The sequence below is a fragment of the Anastrepha ludens genome, chromosome 5 (assembly GCF_028408465.1).
Source record: "Anastrepha ludens isolate Willacy chromosome 5, idAnaLude1.1, whole genome shotgun sequence".
NCBI classification, from domain to species: domain Eukaryota; kingdom Metazoa; phylum Arthropoda; class Insecta; order Diptera; family Tephritidae; genus Anastrepha; species Anastrepha ludens.
The window spans coordinates 81,824,348-81,848,017 of record NC_071501.1 but is presented as its reverse complement, the minus strand read 5'-3'; the positions used below and the strand labels follow the sequence as shown (position 1 = coordinate 81,848,017).

Sequence of the window (23,670 nt, the reverse complement as noted above, 5' to 3'; positions counted from 1 at the left end):
AGCAAATGGGTGCGTTTGAGGTTCCCAATCAAGCAGAGAGCAATAAACTGAATGCCTGTAAATAATAGCAAAAACAAAAATGAAAATGAAAATAGGAAACAAAAGCAAATGCAACAGTGTAAAAAACAGGCGAAATGCAGACAGCACTCGTACACATAAAAGCATACACAAGTTAGAGTTGCCAACGCAATAGAAGAATAAGAAATTAGAATACACAGCTGGAAATGTATACTAGACGCCGAAGGTGTTCTCTTTGTTATAGCTACATTTTTGGCTTTGTGAGTATGGGTTGGTTATACTCCTATTTTCTGAGCGTCCCAGCAGGAAAATCTATTTGTAACGAGATGGTACGCTTCTATTAAGCAAAGAAATAAGAAACTTATGTATTTTAATATTTTTTGTTAAGTTTTTTAAATATTTCTTCCAATCTGATTCGTAATTATTCCAGGCAGTGTAAAGGTTCATTTAATTGTTTGTGTAGCGAAATCGAGAAATGCTGGGTTTGCGAAAAACGTGGTAGATTTATTGATGCATTACAGATTTTCTCCTCTCCTTTAATTAAAAAACGCTTATAATTCAAATGATGAAGCAAACGTCTCTTTTCAATTAAATTTGTTTGCAAATAAAAACAATTTTAATTGTGCATATAATTTCTTGCGAGAGACAGTAACGGCCACGCTCACGAATACACTTAAAAACATATCGACGAAGACATACAGCACAGCATTGGAACTCATGCGGAAATTTAGTGCTGAGCAAACACCCCTTCAACTACTCTATCGGTGAAAAGGCGAGCAGCAAAGTTTGCGCGAGTGTAATATATTTCGAGAGAGTACAAAACTTGCAATTTCGTGAGCGTAGCAAAGTAAAGCAAGAAATACATAAAAAATATAATACTGTTTATGTTTTTTTTTTCGTTTTTATTTTCCTTTTATTATTTTATTGGCATTTACGACGTTGTTGGTATTTTTGTGAGACGACATGCTGTCATCGCAAGCCGAGTGTAGACGCATTTGTAGCTGTGTTCATTTATTCATCATTTATGTTTTTCTGCTTTTTCGTTTGGTATTGTGGTTTTATTAAAGTCAAGTCATTGCTTTATTTGTTGCATTTGCTTTCGTATCGTGCTAACTGACTGCCTTTGTATGTTGCCTTTTGTACTGGGTCCAATTTGGTTTTCGAATTAGTCGCGATCGCACCGCAAAGGTGGAAAGAACATTTTGTTTTTAATTTACTTAAGAGGAGAAAATCTAAAAAGTTGTTGCTGCTGCGACTGCCAGATTGAGAGCGCAAACAAAAGCGTAGCGGTGTAAAACTGCCGCCGGTACAATATTTGATGTTATTTATTAAAGGAGAGTCGCGTAGTAGGGGAATTGAAGTGCAACGCATAGAGTGTAGAAAAATGGCAGAGTAGTGAAATTTGTTAAATAAGTAAAAATCTCAATTGGAAATTATGCTTTTTTTGTTTGTTTGCAAAAGCGAAACCCTATAGTGATTGATCAAAAAGTAATACGTAAATGAAAATAATCACTCCAAACGAGCAGGCGCCTTGTATGAAGATTAAAAACTAGTAAAGCGACTTAAATGCATGCGCGTGTGTGTGTTGTATGTGTATAAGTACATAAACCTCAAGTGCTAGAAACTTAGAACCTGAATGTGTACATTTTTCTTGCGCATTTTAATGCCTTCGCAGATCGTTTTATAATATTTTTGCATTGAACGAGGCTAAATAAATCAAAAACAAAAATGGTTGAACAAGACAGTGTCACTAAAAATCTACTCCACGACAATAGGCATGGCGGAGTGGTCATTGTGCCAGCTGGCGGTAGCGGTCCACAAAGCAGCAGCAATGTAGCTGGCGCTGTTGCTCCAGTCGGTATTCTGAAGACACAAATCGTGCCGGCCCAACCGAAAACCCTGCAACATTTGCCCAAACGACCTGCGGTGGACTTGGCATTCCACGATCTTACATATCGCGTAAAGGAAGGCAATCGTAGCAGTAAGTACTAAACCACTTGACACAGAGATTGAACAAAGAAATAAATATTGCACACTACTACACACCTTCGAGCAGCTAGATGAGTATTAGAAATGCTTTTTTCATGAAGAATGCTCTGCATGCCAGTGCAAATGAAGCGAAATAAGCTCATATATTTTGATACTTAGAGGAAAAAATCCAAAATTTATGTGAGAATTTCTACATAAGACAAAAACCTGTTACATAGGGACCCTTTAAGGTGCTCACTTTGGCGAAGGGGAAAAGAAGATTTTGGCACATAGTAACTGCTTAGTCGCACTTTAGGACCCCTTGTGTTCTCCTTCCAATTCAGAAATATTTACTTATTTAAACTTAAAGCTACATTTACATGAGTTACACATTTTGAAGCCGCTTGGGAAAGTAGGAGAATATTTTCAAATTTTTGACAGTTGCAAAATTATTTTATTCGATTTAGAGCACAACTTTGATAATTCATTAAATACAATTAAAAGTGCGCACATTTGCACGATTTTGGGTTAAATGAGAAGAGCAATTTTGGAGAAATTAGCAAACAGCTTTTTACTTTCAAACAAATCCAAAGCAACAAATCCAACTTGCCTAAAGGGGCACCCAGTATTTTAGCAGTGATATTTCCCCAGTGCAATAATTATAATTCATTTGTACTGGTTATTCTTGCTTATAAATTTATATTCTAATTGGCGTATGCTCTGCTGCTGCTGTTGTTGTTATCTGTCAACATCCCCACGTGTGTTTGGTTTTTTCCTTTGTTTATTTATTTTTATTCTTTTTTTTGTATTATACTTCGTTACGACGAATTATTCATTCACATTAGTTTGTTTGCCATAAATATCGCGCCAATATTTGATACGCTTATTTTGATAGAGGTTTAATGTATGTAAATCCACTTTTTCTTCAATGGAAAGTTTATGATTTTAGTACAACAAAAATACATTTAATTTTAGTAGGTTTGGTATAGTTTCATCAAATTCGGAGATATGTGATTTCATAATAAAAATTGATTTGATTTAAATTAACCTAAAATAAAATACTCTTTCTGCGTCATAAGTAACTTTCACAGCGAAGTTTCAAAGAAACGATAGATAAAAACCATTTGTCGAACAACTTCGAGATGCACTCCGCCAACAGGAGGGGAGCTTGGCTAAACAGCTAACAGAAGGGTACGCGCAAATTATTACTTTTTAGCAGTCCGCTGCGTTTACTGATCGCACAGTTTCTCTTATGCCTGCCTTATTGGCTTCTTGCTGAATTCAATTAAAATATAATTGAGAAAATTTTCAGAATAAAAAGTGCGTTTTTGCAGAGAAAATAAGGATTATTTTGTGGAAACCAAAAAGCAAAATAAATGTTTTTCCTAAAAAATATTAGGGCAGTTCAAAATTAGGTGGACACAACTAGGCAGTCTTGAATGTGCAAATTATCATAGTAAAACAATAACAATACATGTGTATATACATACATATATGTGCCAACATAATTATCTAATGGCGTGATGGCAGGTCATTCGCATGTAATTGTGAATTGCTCTTTTGATTTCTCGAATGTCTCCCAAAAAAATTAAGAGTATGATGGTTTCCCCTGCTTTGCCTGAAAACGCATACTTAAAATATTTTTCTGCAATAAAATATATGAACAAAGCTTAAAATTTTTGGATATTTTTTTTATATTTTTTGATATTTTTTTAATATTTTTCTTTAATTGTTTGTATACTTTTTTAAAGCTTTAATTTTTTTTATATTTTTCTGATATTTTTTTAATATTTCTTTTTTAGTTGTTTGTAATATATATATTACTTTTTTATTTCTTTTTTTATTTTAATTTTTTTTTTCATTTTTAAATAAATTTGTTTTTAATTTTTTTATTATTTATTTTATTTTATTTTTCTTTTTCTTTATATTCTCTTTTTTTTTTGTACTTTTTTTAATTTTTTTCTGAATTTTTATTTTTTTTATTATTATTTATTACTTTATTTTTTTTTTATATTTTTCTAAATTTTTTTTTTTTTTTGTTGAAAAGCAAAATCTATTTTCATTGATGGCTTTATGCAAATATACGACCAGACGCTGCTCGCATAGTTTAAGCTTTCAAAGGCAACCACCAACCCTGTTAGCCGAAATACTAATTCCAACTTTTAAACCTTGCTTTGTAAAGTGTGGTTAAGTTTCAAGGGCCAGTGTTGATTTTGAATAAAATACATTTTTATAGGAAGTTATTGTCATTTCTCTTTCTTATGCTAATATTGGTATGGCTTAATTACGTATGGAACAAAATATCGGCCAAATGGCTGCCGCGGCCTCGGCGGCACACCTCCATCCGATGGTCCAAGTTTTCGATGACGCTGAGGCATAATTGAGGTTCTATGACGTTAATGTTCCGAATTATCTCATCCTTTAGCTATTGAATTGTTGCTGGCTTATCGACGTACACATTTTCTTTCAAATAACCCAAAAGATAGAAGTCCAACGGTGTCGTTGACGTTTAGGTGTGGTTCGTCAGATTTTATAAAGACTATATAGTAAAGCTCCGCTCAGTTAAAAAGTGGCGAAGTATGGGGAGGTCGTTGATTCGAAAAGTTATCAAAGCTCTGATCCATTGATATTATAGCTTTTGTAGCTGATTTCAGGTGCAAGCAAGCTTATTTTTTCTAATAACGCAACCTTTCGCTTAATAGTTGTTACAGTTCTTCCGCATAATTTTCTGAAGGGAGAAATGTTGAATACCGCTATAAATTTAATACCTACATACATCCTCTTTTTATGTGTTTAGCCGTGCTCTCCCCCTTTTTGTGGTGTGCTTCTTGATGTTGTTCCACGAATAGGGAATACACTCATTCATGGCAGAAATACACTCGCGGATTGTTTATTGCCTGCCGAAGGGCGACTGTAATGAATATGAGGACCGCTAAACTCATGCCAATTAATGGTGAAAAACTGCTTTAATTGGACCCAGAGTTTTGGGGCCGATATAAATTCTAGTCATATTTCTAAAACCTTTAAAATATTCAAAATATTTTGGAAAACAATTTGTAATAGCTAATTTTCTTGCATTTCCAATGCTCAAATGGGTGAAGAATCGCAGAGAGTGCGGTAATAATTTGTGTAGTTCCGACTCAGTTCGAGAAAAACAAATACGCAATTGAGATTCCCAGCTAAGCCAACTTCGTAGGAACTAAAAGCTCCCTAGGTGTGGCAGCTTAGGTCATCTAGGCGATCAAGCTTTTTTTTTAAATTGTTAAATGATAATGACTCACTCATATCATAATTACTCACTCTCACAAAACTTATGAAACTAATAGTTGGATTGATATGTATACTCCTAAGCCCTGCCTGGTAGTTCCAATGTATTACAATTATGCCTAGGTGTTTATTTGATTACTACTCTCTCTCTCTCTCTCTCTCTCTCTATTCAATCAGTCTTCTAGGTAGTAAAGTAGCTACTCCACAACATACGAAGTCCGTCCCCCTTTCTATTCCTCTCCTCAATGGCATACCTAACCTCCTTTAACTGAACACAATTAAATAAAGTATGAGTTCCTCCCTCCCCTTAGCCAGCCTAATTAATTAAAACTGGAACTGAAACTATTGCAAACTAATAAAAACTTATTTTTAAGCGCTTGGTGTGAAAAATTGATAACATTTGCGCACTAACGTATGTATGTATAGTTGTTTGTACATCAAGAAGTTTCATGAGCCAGCTCAACCTCTAAACAACCTTCCTGAAATACAACAACTCTGCAAATGTAAGCCAGACGTGAATAATTTTTTTATTTTTTATTTCTAATTAGAGGTTTATTTAATACTTTTTGCAAAATGTGTATTCCGTTCAATTTTTTTTCTTTTTTTTCCAATTTATAATATATACTGTTGCAATTTAACCTCAAGATTGCATGCGCATTACTCGCTGTAAATTGTGATTTGCAATCAAATACGTTTGTGCATAACGTCTGTAAAAATAGTAAAATAACTACTTTTATGTCATTATTAAACATTTAACACATTTGTATTGTGCCTTATGCAAAATATTACAAGTAATCTAAAGAGTTGATAATAAAGCACATGTCAATGGGGTCAACAAAGAGCTGATAATTTGAAATTTCCGCATTAGAAACCTAATTAATGAGGGTGAGCAAATGAAAAACAGACTTGTTTTTTTTCGAACTTCGTTTTATGATTTTAACCTTAGCTAACAACAGCTTTATGCACACCACTGCAAGTTTCGCACAAATCATTATTGCTTTTGCTATTATGTGGAGCTTCGTGCCTTCAAAATATTATGCCGAGAACTGGAGGAGAAGCTAACGAAGAATGTACGGGCCAATTGTGGTACTTATATGGCTTGATTGTATGCATATATCGGTAATTTATTATCGAAATTTTGAGGCTATAGAAAAAATGTTACCGCATTTTTTAGGGGATGCGAAGAAAAAATGTACATATGTAGATATGTGCATATAAAGATATTCAGTATTGCTAAGTTTTGTAAGCAGCTTTGTTCCAATATTCTTGTGTTACGTTCCAGCTCGTATTTCCTTCATTTACGTCTCCCCTTACCCAATACATTCATATTGGAGCCTCCTTTGTGCGAATGCCACACCTTAACATAATTGCCTTTTTTTAACTAAACGAACACACAGCAGCAAGAGTCCATTGAACGCTGTTGTTCATTTGTATATGTACACGCACACACATATGTATGTATGTACCTACTTACTCATGCCCCTGAGCTTGTGAAATGCGGCTAGCATTTCTCCGCTGCAAGTGTTGCAGTTGAGTGCTCCCAATTCAGGTGTTAATTGAAAAGCTAAAAGGGTAGACAAAAGTGACTTATTTTGTGTGACTTATAAGTCACAAAAATGATTTATTATTTTTATTATCTACTCTTTATAATTATAATTAAAAATAAGCTTCAAATGAATGCTATGTACTCCATGAATGAATTTGTTCTCCAAAGCGGGGGAAATGCTGATGAGTATGATACAGGAGTAGCAAGCGCCATTATTGGGACGTTTATAGAAATATAATAAGCACCGATTGCTTACGATTGCTTGTGCCAATCTTGGAGAACCACCTTGATTGAACCTCTGATAAGATTTTCGATTGATATATGTATGTGTGTATATAGTATGAATCCTTATGATATCTATTTAAACCTATACACGTACTTTTGTCGAAGTGCTTACACCAATCACATTGCACTTAAAATCAGTTTCTGTTTTTGTTGTTTAATTTTATTGGAACGCAGAATCTTGCACTTTCGACTTTGTACTCAGTTTTTTTTTTACAGAAATAATTACGAAGCGATATAAATAAATGTTGTAATGCGTCAATTAAGTGTTTTGGAATATAATGAATTGCGATAGATTAATAATTCCTTGCATGAAACGCTTTGAAAGCAAGCGATACTTGTCAATTGCCAGCATTTAATTGGAATTAGAAGCGTATATCTATACAAATGTATGTATGTGCAAGTATATATGTACTTTTGATGGAAAATACTGAGAAAGACTGCTTTAATTAAAGTGTCAAGAATGGCATAAGGTGAGTGAGACCGGAATAAGTAAATGCGCTGAATGTTTTCAAAAGTATAACATAAATTGCCCTTTAGCCTGAAATTATTCAAGAAGATTCATGATCAAGATTCATTTAAAAATAGTAAAACAAATCATCAGTATTTTTGGCTTGGCTTTAATGCTTCTGATGTGACTTGTTGAGCGATAAATTGGCGTGTGTCTATTTTTAAGCTTAAAGGCAAGTGAAAACCCCACGGCAAACCCTTCACTACATACGCATAACTACACCAAATGTGTCTGGTTTTACATACATCATTTATCTTCATTTCCATTCGATTAGCTTATTACCATTACCTTTCGGCTAACCGCTTTGACGTTCTGCCGTATCTCTTTAGCTTTATATCGATAATGTCATAGAACGCCATCGATTCTAATCGGCTAAATGAACTTGCATCAAACCTACCTAAAAATTGGACATAGTGTGGTTAATATATCGGTATACTCATTCCCCATACAGTGTAGGCCGGGTCGATTTGTGGGAAGGCAAAAAAATCGCCCATTGCTCTGTGAAAATCATATTCTAGGGATCAAAATAAGAAACTTTGCCGAAGGAACCATACCTCTAAAACGAATTCTGATGTCCCCCAATTTGGGTCGAACCTTTTAGTTTCTTTTCTATAACTCACTTAATATAATTTTTTCATTTACATACCTTCTGCTCAAATATGAACGAGACGTTATCAATAAAAGGGTCGGCGGATGACATATGGCAAAAATAAATTTTTTGTTTTTTGGTAGGACTGTTATAAGCTTACATGGCAAATTTCAGCGTGATATGTCACATAGTTTGTTTTCTGTGCTACTGTAAACAAGTCAAGCTCGAGTGTGAAAAATTTTGAGTTGTGCCCCTTTTGTATTTAGGGTGCGATATATGCAGATGCCGCCACTTGTACCAAATTCGTCTTGGTTTAATCAATATCTTTTCTCACCATATTCGTTTTATGAGTGATTTTTTCTGAAAAAAGGAAACAGGACGAACATATGGAGAATTTTACGCTCTAGCTAAGCGCTCCATGAACTGAGTAATTTACGCAAACAAATTTTTGATTGACTATTGAATACTTCACTTTTAATTTTTACTTTTTAGTTCTAATACCCATGAACTTACTTGCCCTGAGTTGTATGATAACAAAAGTAACTTCGAGCATACATTTTTTAATTTTTGCTACACCTCTGTCTTACCCGCTTTTACCAAAAAAATTATGATAAATTAATTCATTATCGTGTAAATTCTTGAAATTCTTCACTCTTCAATTAAGTCAGTATTCTGCATTTTTACATCGATTTAAAACCTGTTTAAACAAAAAACAAAGAAAAAACAACAAAAAAAGCATTAAAAGAGGTATTCCAAAAAACTTTAATATAACCAGCAAGTTTAGCAACGCCTTTGGGTCAAGTTAAGAAAACAAACATAACAGTACTTATTATGCAGATTCAATAATTAATCTTGGCGTCAGTTTGAATTAAACCTACAAAATTTATAAACTCGGCACTTATATAAATTACAACAAATTAATTTTGTTTGGAATGTGGATTTTCGCTAGCAATTCCGTTAACAAACAAAAATGTGCATAGATACAAGCATATCTAAGGAGACGTGCAATGCGATTTTTTATATATGTATATATATACATTTTTTTATTTAAATTTTGTTTTATTAAATCCCTTTATTAAATTTTATTTTATTAAAAAAAATGTTCATTAAATTTTATTTATTACAATTATTTTTATTAAAACCTTTTTTTTTAATTTTTTCTCTAAGGAATATAGTTCATTTGTACAAGAATTATAAAAACTCGGCAGATTTTCCTCAAAATTTCTCTAAAGCGCAGAATTAAAAAAAAGAAACTCAAAAATCAAAATTAAAATAATAAAAAATCAAAAATCAAAATGAAAAAAAATCAAAAATCAAAATTTAAAAAAAGTCAAAAACCAAATTAAAAAAAAAACTGAAAAATCAGAATTAAAAAAAAGTAAAAAATCAAAATTAAAAAAAAAACTCAAAAATCAAAATAAAAAAAAAATCAAACATCAAAATTAAAAAATTGGGTATTTAAAAGTGCAAGTTTAAAGTGGCTTAAAATTCTCGTTAATTTTCGATAATTTATTCCCCAGGACGGTATTCACCAGGCGGACAGAAATCCGGGTCGTTTCGGTAACATAGAACCGACTGTTGTCGGAGCAAAGCTCGGAGCTTGCGTATATTCACCCAATTACCCAACCATTAATTAGCGTAATTCTATGCTACTACGACAGCCAGCACATTTTTTACAACCGCACTCACTAACTACAAATTTAATTAACAGAATATATGACCATGACTTGGATTTCGGGCAACAACAAAACATACATTTAACAACAAATATCTATCGCCAAAAATACTAAACTACTTTTGTCATTATTTGCCGTCAACACAAGTTTCATTTAGCATTCAAGCCAACACAGCCAGTTGTGCATTATCTGCAAAACATTTGAAGATTTATGCCACAAAATTACCAAGTAAATGCAAAACGACAAAGTGTTGCTTAAGCCCACCTTTTTTCTTTCAAATAGTTGTAAGATCTTTGCAATTACTTACTTTAAATAAAATGAAAAAAATTACCAAAAAACACAACAAAAAAAATTACCAAAAAACAAACATAGATACTCGTGCTTCGCGTTTTGAGTCTTCAGCTTGGCTGCGTGGCTGTATGAAAATTGCTGCGTGCATCATAAACGCATTTCGAAATAGAAACTTGAAAATTACAACAATAATATGAATATGTATGGAAAACACAAAGTTGCTAAAACCAACAAGAAATGTATTTGCTCTTACGTACATCGTCTATTCAAAAAAAACCGAAACTTTTCATAAAAAAGATATATAATAAAATTTAATATATAATAAAAATATATAGTATAAAAAATAAAAAAATGAAATAAAAAGAAATATATAAAAAAAATTTAAAAAAGTTAAAAAATTAATTTTAAAAAAATAAATGCAAAAAAAAAAACTAAAAAAATAAAAAAAAATTAATAAATAAATACAAAAAAACAAAAACTAAACACAAAAATGAATAAATAAAAAAATACAATACAAAAAATTAAAAAAAGGAAAAATTAAAAAAAACTAAATAAAAACAAACGAAAATATAAAATAAATAAATAAAATATAAAATAAATAATTAAAAGTAAGGTGACGCAAAATTACTTACCCCATCGGAAGGTTTATAATTTTTGCATCTTAAATAAAAACAAATATAAAATAAATAAATAAAAAATAAGTCAATAAGTAAAAATATAAAAAAAATATATAAAAAAAAAATAAATGAATAAACAAAAAAACAAAAACTATTGTAAAAATGTAAATAAATAAATAAATAAAAAGAATAAAATCAAAATCAAAAAATTAATAAATAAAAAAAATAAATTAAATAAATACAAAAGAAACATATAATATAAAATAAATAAGTAAAAGTAAGATGGCGCAAAGAAATCACCCTATCGAAAGATTTATATAATTTTTGCAAATGGCGTGCATCTCAAATAAAAAAACAAAATAAAATAAATAAAAAAAAAAACAAAAAAATAAAAAATAAGTAAGCGTAAGGTGGCACAAAATTAATCACCCAATCGGAAAATTAATAATTTTTTCAAATGGCGTCGCAAGTCAAGCATATTTGACACTCAAGACAGCCGCAGTATACAAACAGACAAGCAGTGGGGCGCATAAGGGTCGAAATAAAAATTTCCATCACTCAAAACTATTTTTTTTTATTTAGTAAAAAAGTAATTCCAAACCAAACTGGAGAATTAATTTTGCGCCACCTTGCAGATGTAAGCCCATATTATTTATTGTCTAAACTTTGCTGGTCGTTTTGTACTTTGATCGAAAAATGAGTATTACTTGGTAAATCTTTTACTGAAACATGCGAAATCCGAAATCAAAAACCTGATGGTAATGACTGTTTATCCCATGCAGAAATTTAGGAGCAACACAAGCCATTTCAGTCGGTTAGAAAAGCAAGTATTGATGATAAAAAGCCAGGTCACCCATAGAGTGGATTATCACCCTTGATTTCATTGAAGATTACAGATAATAAGAAATGAAAGACATAAGAAAGTGTAACTGGGGTTTCCTGACACAATTTTTTATCGCATTTTGATCTAATCCATAGAGTTTCATAAGCTTAGTCCAAGATTTGTGCCACGCCAGCTAACAAACGACAAGAATGCATCGAGGCATCTATCAATCAAGAGCTGTGAATAAATTTCTGTTGAAAAGGCAAATTATTTCTTTATATAATTCAAGGCATTTTACTGATTTATGGCACCCTGTGACTATTATCTATTCCAAAACTTCATGTGGCGATAAAATCAAAAGGTCATGAATCGAATAAAATCCGCTATAACCACCATTCTAAACAATATTTCTGAAAAGAAAATCATGCGAAATTGTTTTCAAAGTAGCAGACGAATATTTTGATTAGTAAAAAATAAAAAAAAATTGATCACAAACAAGTCTTTTTTATAAAAAAGTTCGGGTTTAATGGGAATAGAGGGTGATATACGCATATGTATGTACATATATGCGCAGACATATATGAATTTCAACAATAATAGCAAAAACTTAGCGGCCTTGACGTAGGCAATGTGCTTCGTTTGTAGATTTTCCAGTTGAGCACGTAAACTGACGGTGTTGCGGTGCTGTGGCGTGCCAAATTGTAGGTGCACACCAAAATCAGTGAGCGGTTGAATGAGGCAAGAAAATCCTCTGTAAGTGTGCATGTAGTGCGCCAGCGGGCATCTAACAACCGATTATGCACTTCAAGCACAGACGCCGATTTACGCGCACCGCTGCTGATTGCCTTTATTTCTGCAATCGGCAGCTTAGAACCGTGCCGTATTGGTAATTTTTGGCGCAACGCGGTCATTCTTTTTGTTTGTTTTATTTTTACTTTATGCAGCACAACCTTGATTTCTCGCTACATTTTTTTATATGGTTTGAACCACTTTTTTCAAGCTTACAAAATTATTAACACTGAAATTTTTTGTAAAATGCGTTTAAGCTATTACTGCAAATTTTGATGGCCTCTGTAACAGCTGGTGAGCTTATAAATTAAAATTTTTAAATACTCACTTAAAATGTCTTGTTGCAGTTATGGCTTGAAATTAAATAATTAAAACGGTTTTATGCCTCAATGAAAGGCTGAAGCTTAAAAGCACTATTTTATAGCGTAAGTAAATTTTTATTTAATTCAAAGTTTTCAATGGCAAGTCTAGCATTTTTATTTTTTTTTATAAATTTTTTTATTTTTTTTATATATCTTTTATTTTTTGTTTTATTTTATTTTTTTCTTCTATATTATATTATTTTTTTTTTATTTTGTTTAATTTTTTTATTTAATTCTAATTTTTTATATTTATTTTTTTAATTTCTTATATATTTTTTTATCTTCTGTAATGAATAGCAAATATTATATTTAGCCGCTTAGTTGATTTCAATTTATTTCTTTCTGAGTCCAATATTTACACACATACATATACTAATATTTAGTGTGTATGTATGGGTAACTTAGATTTTAGGCATTGCCCAGCAAATTTAAGTCAAAAGCTCATTATGGTAATCCTTAGTGGGGATCAAAGGTCCAATGCTGAGTATGTCTGAGTATGATGTGAAAGCTTAGAATAGAATAGAATAAAATTTGAGGTTTCGACTTCATGATTTTTTGTGCCCTCTATTCCCTTATTAAACTTAAGATAGAGCTGGGTTTGACTAAGCGTATATGTATTTCTAGCTGGATCTGGCCGAGATATCTCAATCTTCGCCGCGCTATAGCGTCACATGCAAGGAGAAGATATATTGGGGTCTCTGTGGATTGGTGGTTGCAGTATAGACAAGCGACAGTTGACCATATCCCAAGCCTGTGCAGTTAACTGCGCAATCTGCAATGATCTGTGAGAATGTCCGTGAGCAGTCTCAGTTTATCCTTAGGGAGAGTTTCCTAAACATCTTTTGATTATAAGGAAACATTTTTTGCTGCTTAATATCCGTAGTGGATGGTTGCGTTTCTAGCAGAACGCTTCTGGAGTGACAGTCCATGACCGGTTTTAAATCCTAGTAGTTCCGGTAATGTAGAGCCGGAACGCCGCTATTGAACCCTGCTGGTATATCTCGCAAAAACTCATTCGGCTACGGCGGCCGCCTGAGTTTGTGTGAGTATTTAGGAGTTTTAGGATGCTCAGTTGGATTTCCGTGAATGTAGTTCAAGGCCTGTTGGTAGGTTGTGAAGTACAAAGAGGGTTGTACGTTTTTCAATACTTAGAGAGCTTAGACGATGCCTTCTAATATATATGCCTATGATGCAAAAGTCGGCTTTGAACATATGACTAGAATATTCTCTTCGGTATCATCCCAGTAGAAATTCGGTATCGAAGTTTGATTGATCAAGTGCTTCAGTAATCTAAGCCTGTTTATATCAACGAACGGTTATTGTTTGCTTGTGGTAGTCCCAGTACAACTTTTCAGTTAAGTATTTTACCTACCGCTTAACTAGTGAGTTTATTCAGTAATCAAAAGATAGTTTACATTTGAGTCGTTGTCGTTTTATTTTTCGTCGGGAAAGTATTTAGTTTTATAATAGAGCAAGACAAAGTGACAGCTCATTTCGCATTGTCTGCCAAGCGATTTTTAGTCAAATGCAGCAACTCACAGTTAAACCATCAACCACCTCATTCACCGAATCTGTCGCCGTGCAACCTCTGTCTGTTTCCCAAACTAAAAATCGAAATAAAGAGAAGAAGAGTTGAGTGCCAAGTCAGTCGAAGCTGTAGACTGAAGGGCCGCTAGCGGGTCTTGAAGAAGCTGACAGGACTGTTTCGGGCAAAGGAAATAGAGGAAAAGTGAATATAATATAATATTTAATATGCACGAAATCAAAATAAAAAATTTTACAACTTCAGGCGCATATCAAACTGGTTTATGGTACAAAAAAATTTCACAACGCTTCTGAGGGGTTTTACTACAAAAATTACAGCTGATATACGAATTAAAAAATTTTTTTTTTTTGGAATTAATAGTAGAAAAAAAACCTTCAAAATGCAATATCAATCGAATTTCTAGAGTCTTAGAAATCACAGGTTGAATGTTGGCAATTATAAATGTGGTCAGTACGAAATTTGCAATTTTAATGCATACACCAGTGAGGTTTTAACTATTTCTTTACATATTAAATATTTTTTTATATAAAAGTATAGTGCATTCTACAGCAAAAACTATAAAATTCGAAGCTCCATACTTAGCACGAAATTCATAAAAATTTTACAAACTAAAAAAAAAATTCTTTAAAATTTCCAACTTTTTTTCAGAATATTTTGAAAAATTCTAGTATGCAGTTTTATAGCCCACTTAAGTGGCACAATGTGCGAGTTAAAGTGGCTCGAACATTGGGTTGATTTTTGACAATTTTTTTCGCTGAGGTGTTGAACATTTTCATCCATACAAAAGGCTTCCGAGCTTCTGATTTATATGAAAGAAAAATCTCAATATTGTATAAAAAAAAAATCAAAATTCAACGCCATTTTTGAGCAACTTCAAACTTAAACTTTATTGTAATAAAATTGCTACGATAAGACTACATACCTTTAAGTTTTCTATACAGATAATTTATCATTTTTATGGCATTTTTTTTAATTTAATAGATTTTTTCAAACTTAATAAATTTTTTTTAATTTAATATTTGTTTTTTAATTTAATATATTTTTTCAAACTTAATAAATTTTTTTTAAATTTAATAAATTTTTCTTAATTTAATAATTTTTTTTTTAATTTAATACATTTTTTTAATTCAATAAACTTAAAAAAAAAATAAATAAATAATTGGCGCGTACACTTCTGTTAGGTGATTGGCCGAGCTCCTCCTCCTATTTGTGGTGTGCGTCTTGATGTTGTTCCACAAATGGAGGGGCCTACAGTTTCAAGCCGACTCCGAACGGCAGATATTTTTATGAGGAGCTTTTTCATGGCAGAAATACACTCGGAGGTTTAAATTAAATTCAATAATTTTTTGTAAATGTTGTGCAAAGTTTGGAGTTTGAGTTACATGGTTGTTGTTGTAGACTCAACTATACTTTAAAAAATTTAATAAACAATATTTAAACACGAAAAATTAAATTAAATAGCTTTTGCAGAAAATTCTTATTTGAATTTATTGGAAATATGCTAATTATGTTTGTCTCGAGGAAAAAAAATAAAAATAAAAATAAATATATTTAAAAACTTTAATTTTATTGAAATTCAATCTAATAATGATCTCATCTCAAATTTTAATTGAGCATCTCATTAATTTACTTTGTACGTATCTGTATAAGTTCAAATGTTCGTACCAAATCTGCTCATAGACGCAAATAAATTAATAAAAACAAAAAAAAATATTACACAAATTATTTAATAATTTATTTACATATGAAATTCCTAACTATCACTTAAGAACACACCAAAAAATCTGTCAAATCTAAACATTTCTGCGCATATTGCCAGCCATCACTATTCGCCATCACTTCAACCCAGCGCATAGCAATTGATCATCGGCCTGTTGCAAACTGCCAGCGGCACTCGCCATATCGCGAGCGAAAGGTTAACCAAATACACATGCACACACACATATACGTACATATGCAAAATTTATATCCGCACACGCCCGCAACTTGCGCACATTTGATTGGAAAGGAAGGAATCGACACTACCGGCAGGCGAATTTCACACCCAAAACAAACGAGCACCGGCTTTGCAATTTTTACTTGTCTGCGGCGCTACCAAAAATCGCATAAATAATTTGTCTGGCTCCGAAACTCAGCAAGTTTTTTTTTGGTTTTTTTTGTTTGTTTCTGTTTGACGTTCGAAGCAACAATTATTGCCAAATTCACCCTGCGTGTGCACACAGTCTCTTCAATCTCAGCGCGTTTTTTCTTTTGTTTTTGTCTTCATTTTTTATGTTTACTTAGCTGCTTAGCATTCCAATTTGCCAAGTCAAATTAAATGTTGGCTATTTGATATCGGAATTCAACGCATTGTGCTTCCGCATCTTGAATGGCTCTAAGTGGTTGCGGTCTGTTTTGATTTGGTTTTTGTTTTTTGTATTTTTTTTTTTTATTCGCTATTCGCATAGTTTTCAAAAGTGTTTGTCTACCTCTATTTATTGCCAGATATGCCTTGCATTCGTTTGGTGTTTCTAAATTGTTTCTTTTGTTTCGTATCTGCTACTAAATGCTTGTATTTTCGAATATTCATGATTGCCTTTATTCAATTGTTTTAATTAACGAACACGCGACGCATTCCAATAGTTAGAAGAACAGATGTGCAGGAGTAGGAGTAGGCATTAAAAATATGCAAATTTTATTGTTAAATATTTTAATGAACTTCCGTTTTTTCAAATATGTCTCTTTTTTTGATTGTGCTGGTAAATTTTTAGTCAAAAATTGCTCGCCCTTAACCACATTTTTCATGACGCATAGTTATGGAAAATATATAAAAAATTACACCATATAAATTGTGTTATCTTATCGGTGATTAGCAATGTAATTGATAAAAGAAAAAATGTAAAGCCACTAAATAGTTTAGGGAATAAAAATCAGCGCACATACATACACTTGTGTTCACATAATTAAGTCAATTCATCTTTTTACAATATTCGCAATTTTCTGCCTCCAAAGCTCCTAAGCCATGCTATAAATAGTTTTCCACCTAAACAAACTTTCCTTTTATCTTTTGTATTATACCCGTTTTTTTTTAAGAGGAAAATAAATGCCTTTGGTAACAGATGAGGAATCGTAAAATGTGCGATCGAACTTTTGCAAAAAGTACTGCTGAAAAGTGTTTGTTATCGCAGTGTGAGCAGCAAAATGGTAAAACCAAAAAGTCTATTTTTGGATGTAAAAGTTACTGTCAAAGTGTAGTTTACATTCATAGTGGACTGCTCCAGCAATTGCTTTCCGAAATTTCTGATTATAACCGACTTGGTAAACAAATTTTCTTTGCTGCGTCTGATGGCGCCTTAACCTGCTGCTATTCTTTCTGAACCTTTTATCTTATCAACGTTTATCGATTTACACTTTTGAAGGTGAATGGTGAAAGGTTTTGAATGACAGCTTTGCCAACATTAGAATATTTGTTTAGTATAAACAAAATAAATATCATAGATTATTTGTTGCTAGATATTTCTCGTGATTAATTCAAAGAGGGGAAAAACACCACATGCCATGTTTGGTACGCCACAGCAAAATATGTCGTTTCAGTTGATGCATAAAGTTTTTTGATTGTTCAAATTCCATTGTTTTCATTTTGTTTTCAATATTTGCATATCTTTGTGTATGTATGTAGCAGTTTATTAAAACATTTTTCTTTTTATCTGAATCTATTAAAAAAAATTAAATTTTTTTGTCTATTAAAAATGTTTTCTTTCTTAATTTTTGTCTATTCAACAATTTTTTTTTTAATTTTTGTCTATTAAAATTTAGTTTTTGTTTTTAATTTTTGTCTATTAAAAATTTGCTTTTTTTTATTTTTTTTTTAATTTTTGTCTATTAAAATTTTTTTTTTTTTAATTTTTGCCTACTGAAAATTAGTTTTTTTTTAATTTTTGTCTGTTAAAAGTTTTTTTTTTTTCTGGGAAACGGCTCGGAACTGACGTGCATTTTTAAGTCACATTTTTTAATTTTTGTCTATCAAAAATTTTTTTTTTTTAATTTTTGTCTATTAAAAGTTTTTTTTTTTTAATTTGTGTCTATTAAAAAAGTTCCAGAGAAACGGCTCGGAACTGACCTGAATTTCTTAGTCACCTTTTCGCGCATCTGCTCGCTGTACAGTGATCCCACAAAAAAAGGAAATTGAAGACATTTTAGGCAAAAGGATAAGCCCAAACGCAGAAAAAGAGAACTGTCCGAACACACTCGTGCAGCTCGGTCCAATGAAAACATTGCACTATGTCGTGAAGATGTTGACTAGAAACTCCTATTTCCATTTACGAGCATTCTCAGCAATAGGGAATTTCACACAAAATTTGACAAAAAAGTTTGTTTCCTAAAAATCGGAAAAAAATAGTAAAAAACTAATAAAAAATTTTCAACAATTTTTTTTTTTTCATTCAAAAATTTTCCAACTTTTTAAAATTCTCAACAACAAAATCTCGCAAAAAATTCTCAACAAAAAACTTCTTTTCCAAAATTTTTCTTCCAACAATTTTTTTTATTTTTTCTTGAGGAAATTTAAAACAAACATATTGTTAGTATGTTTCATTTAAAAAAAATCTTCATACCAAGTGTTTTTTATTCCAAAAAATGAAACACAAAATTTTAAAAGTATATACTCAATTTTATTTTAAAGCAACATCTAGGCGCATCTTTTGAGATACCCTTTATTGTAGATGACAATTTTAGAAATGTTTTACCAAATTTTTCTTAAAAGGATATATTTTATCTTCTTGGGAAAAAATTATATGTTTTAGTTAAAAATTTTCGGAAAGACATTTTTTTAAAAGAATATTTTACCAAAATATTTTTATTTTTTAAATACATGTTTTCTTGAGAAAAAAATTACAATATTATATTTTTTTAGTATATTTTATTAAAAAAACTTCATATAAAGTGTTTTTTATTCTACAAAAAATTTTTTTTTTAATTATTGTATAAAAATATGTATTTAATTTTTTATTCACATCTACCCTTTATTTTGGTTGGGAATTTTGGGAAGAAACTTTTTTTAAATTATAGTTCACCAAAAATTTCTTTAAAAAGGTATATTTTATCTTCTTGGGAGAAACTTATATGTTTTAATAAAAAATTTACGGGAAGCCTTTTTTTTTAAAACTACCTAATTTTACCAAAATAAATCTTTAAACAAGGTATCTTTCATTATTTGGGAAAAATAATTTTTTTTTAGTATATTTAAAAAAAAGTTTTATTTATGAATATTTACTTTTTAATTTATAAATGAATACAAAGTCATTTTTTATTCTAAAAAATTTAAAAAAAAATGTAAAAATATGTGTTTTATTTTCTTTTAAAACAACATCTAAGCACGTCGTTCGAAAGACCCTCTATTTCGGTTGACAACTTTTTAAATATTTTTTTTTTTAAATGTGCTTTTTCTTGTTGGAAAAAAGTGGATGTTTTATTTAAAAATTTTACCAAAATATTTTATATTATATTTTACCAAAATTTCTTTAAAAAAGTATATTTTATCTTCTTGAGAAAAATTATATGTTTTAGTGAAAATATTTTAAAAAGACTATCTGCTTTCACTAAAATAATTCTTTAAACAAGTATGTTTTCTGCTTGGGGAAAATTATATTTTTTTAGTAGGTATATTTCTTGAATATTTTTTTTATTTTTTGTAATAAATTTTGTATTATTTTTATGTAATAAATTGCTTCTTTAGTATATTTTTTTTACTTCATACAAAGTGTTTTTATTCTAAAAAATAAAATAAAAAGTATTTTTTATTTTCTTGAAAGCAATATCTAGGCGTGTCTTTTGAAAGATTCTTTATTTAAGTTAACAATTTTTGGGAAAAAGCCTTTTGATATAAATTATATTTTACCAAAATTTTTTTTAAAAAGGTATAAGGGAAAAATTATACAATATGTTTTAGCTTTAAATATTCAAGACAACAATTTTTTTGATAGTATATGTTAGGAAAAAATTCTTGGGGAAAAATTATATTTTTTAGCTAAAAATTTTCGGGTAGAATTTTTTTTTTAACAATATATCAGCAAATTTCAAAAAACACATCGCTGATATTTTACTTTAAAAAATTTTCTACTACAATTTTTAACATTGAGTAAGTCTAAAAACTTATTAAATATTATTCAAAATTTCTTCAGTTTATTTTTAATTATACTCAAACCCACAAATAGGCAAATTTTTAGAAGAATTGACGATAATGTCAAAAATATTTGAATAACTGAAATCGCTCACATAACCTTTGTGGATATACTCCTTATTACAATAAAGGTATCAGAACTTTTCAACTAAGCCAAATTTTAGGGTAGTCGGTTCCTTTTTATGCATACAAAATTCCGACAAATATCAGGAAATTAATCAGAAATTAAGAAGAAAAAAATTTAAGGCCTAAGTGACCTCTAAAAATTATTATTAAATAAACTTATACTATCTTTACTTATATTATTGGGAAAATGTAATAAATTTTAAAATAAAAATAATTTCAGAGGTTCGTACTTGATAGTTAACCCACAAAAGGCGCATAGACCTTCTCCCTTAAACTTCCGCACGTAGTCATAAAAACCTAACACCTCACTGCGCGTACTTTACACTTATCTGCCTTTTTAGGTAAATGCTGTTTTTTTAGTAATAATTTTTTCAAATAACATCTAGTAGGCGTGAAAAAGCGTGACCCAAGTTAGACTGTTCAAATCTAAATTACCAAAGCAAATGTCACAGACAGAGTCACCACAGCTGTGCACTTGGTAACAGCCATAAATAAAAACACATAACACGTTCATGCATAAAATTTTTTATTTTTTATTTATTTTTTTTTTAATTTTTTTTTACCCGTAGCACATTTTCATAACACTTACGAATTCACTTAAATTGACCGGTGTTTGTTGGTGACGCGCATATAGTGACGCCGCACACACAAATGAGAGTGAAAGAAATTGAAATCAATTTTGCCATAGAAATGCACGGCACGCACTAAGCCGAAACTTAGTACACACAAACAACCAACCACACACTCGTACGAATATTTGTTTATTTTTCGCATATGGATGGTATAGTTCATAATTAGCATACTCGTAAATAGTTACATACATACATACATATACATACATGCATTTGTAGCTATTTTTAGTCAATAAGCCATTTAATTACCTGATCAACTACTTGGTGAGAAAATCGCATGCAACGCTGGCATAAAAAGTGCTCGTAAATATTCTATTTGTTGTTGTTGGAAATAAATAAAAAAATGTCATGTGTGTTATGTGGCTGCCAGCACGTCACGATATGACCGATGTGACGACATCATCAACCCCACTCAAGGTCCGGCACAAACTAGCAGCGCTTAAGGTACCAGCTACCAGCGGCGTCGAAATAAATATCCGGAAATTCGTGCAAATGTTATACATTTTATCAACAAAAAACTACAACCGATTTTGGAAAATGTGATTGAACTTTTGCGGCTAAACTTCCATCTATGTGTGTGTGTGATTTACGTGACTCAAATGCATTTTGGCGCATTCATAGCATCGAATAGACAACCCAGTTGGGTTTGAACACTTAAAATCTGATAACTTTTTTCACATGAATTTTCATTTAAGTGGAAGTGCGTGGAATACCTGAACTCTGGTTTTTTTTTGTAGCGTTGTATCACTCACATCAGGAGTCATGCCATTCGAAGTTCGATTTCATTCACACAAAAATTTGTGTAGGACTACAACGAGATCGAATCGAGCCTTTATTGTTATGTATAGCATAAGCACCGCCGGAGAGCGAATCATAATCGGCACTTTGGTATGGATCGGCTATTAAGGTTCTGACTGAAGGATAATACACTTCTCTCAAAAATTAAGGGAACAGAAAAATTTCCTAAATTTCTTAGTTATTTTTGACAAGCTGTATCTCGGTGAAAAATGGTCGCACAGAGTTCCGACAAAAAGCAATTTGAAGCTTTAAATTTCTAGTTTTGAGCAAACATTTTTTTTTACTTAACAGTTATTTTGTAATCGTCAGTTAAAGAGCGCCACACAAATTTTCGAAATTTTTTCCTTTTTTTCGATTGCACGGGCTTGGAAAATATTTTCCGACTAAAACTAGCCATACAGTCAACTAGCTTGATTATTTAGCTTCAATTTGCTTTTTTTGAATACTCGCTTCGATCATTTCTCTCTGAGATATCCGCATTTTTCGAAAAAAAAAAAACATTTTATCTTTGATCGTTAATATCTCAGCAACTAATAACCCCACAATAAATGGGGCAATGGTTTTGAGAAAAAAATTTTTTTTTACCCTTAACGTTGGTTTGAAGTGAACACAAAAAAACGCCTTTTTACGGTTCTTCAGAAAATCTATCGCTCACTTACAAATTCATATTAATGAAGGGATTCATGTTTCCAAGGATTTTTACAGTTATTATTCCACTAATAAGTTGGCCACACCCATGCATTTTGTACATCGTTGTTTTAACCCAATGAAAGCTTAGAGTTTTATGCGAAATACCTTACGGGTATTGCTGTAAATCCTTTACTACTTCTTCTTCTTAGCATCACAGTCCGTAGTGGACCATAGCTTCATCAAAAATTTTCGCCACTTCATTCTATCCAGTTGTGCACGTTCATTTCCTTAACATCTGATTCGACGTCATCTAACAATCCCTCTTTCGTGGGAGCCCTCTTTTTCTTCCTCCAATGGATGTTAAAATAAAACCTTTCCTAGTATTTCGCTCTTTCGGCATGCACTGTGGGCTTTGATAAAACGTATTGCAGTTTATCTTTGAAGAATTTCTTCAATTTCATGATTGTAGCGAAGGCGGTCAACTGTTTTAATCGGACCATATATTTTCCTTTTGACCCCGCTTTCGAAGCACAGGAAATGATGAATCGCATTTGTTTTCAAGGTCCATATTTCTGCCTCATATGCAAGGACGGGGCGTATTAGTATTTTTTTTATTTTTTATTTTATAAATCCTCGTCAAGACTCTTCCATCGTACACGGTCCTGAGCTTTTCTTTTGCCCCGGCATCTGCTAGTTCGCGCAACATCGACCTTCGCCAAGTGATCTTTGGCTGACCGCGACCTCTGCTCCATTGCGGGTTACGGTCTAGTGTCATTCTCGTGTTGCTATCTGGTTGTTTTCTGAGCGTATGACATATCCATCGCCACATTCTACGTTTGATTGCTATAGGATGGGTTCCTCATTGGTTTATCTCCATAGGTGTTCTGCCAGAATATTCTACAGATGATGCGGAGGCATTTGTTGACGAAAGATGGTAGCCTCTGTGCGATGGTGTTGGAGACCAGCCATGTGTCACTTCCTTACAACAATACAGCTTTAACACACACGCGCTGAATATTCGCAGTTTAGTACGCCTCGAGAT

At 31.5% G+C, this 23,670-nt stretch overlaps 1 protein-coding gene across 1 annotated transcript in view; it reads left to right on the top strand.

Moving 5' to 3' along the window:
* The window catches only part of LOC128863944 (ATP-binding cassette sub-family G member 1), a 140,884-nt gene that overhangs the window by 81,239 nt on the left and 35,975 nt on the right, over positions 1-23,670 (top strand). Inside the window, exon 2 of the mRNA XM_054103373.1 lies at positions 1,794-1,999. Within this exon, the coding sequence (XP_053959348.1) occupies positions 1,794-1,999 (206 nt within the window). The remainder of the gene's footprint in view (positions 1-1,793; positions 2,000-23,670) is intronic.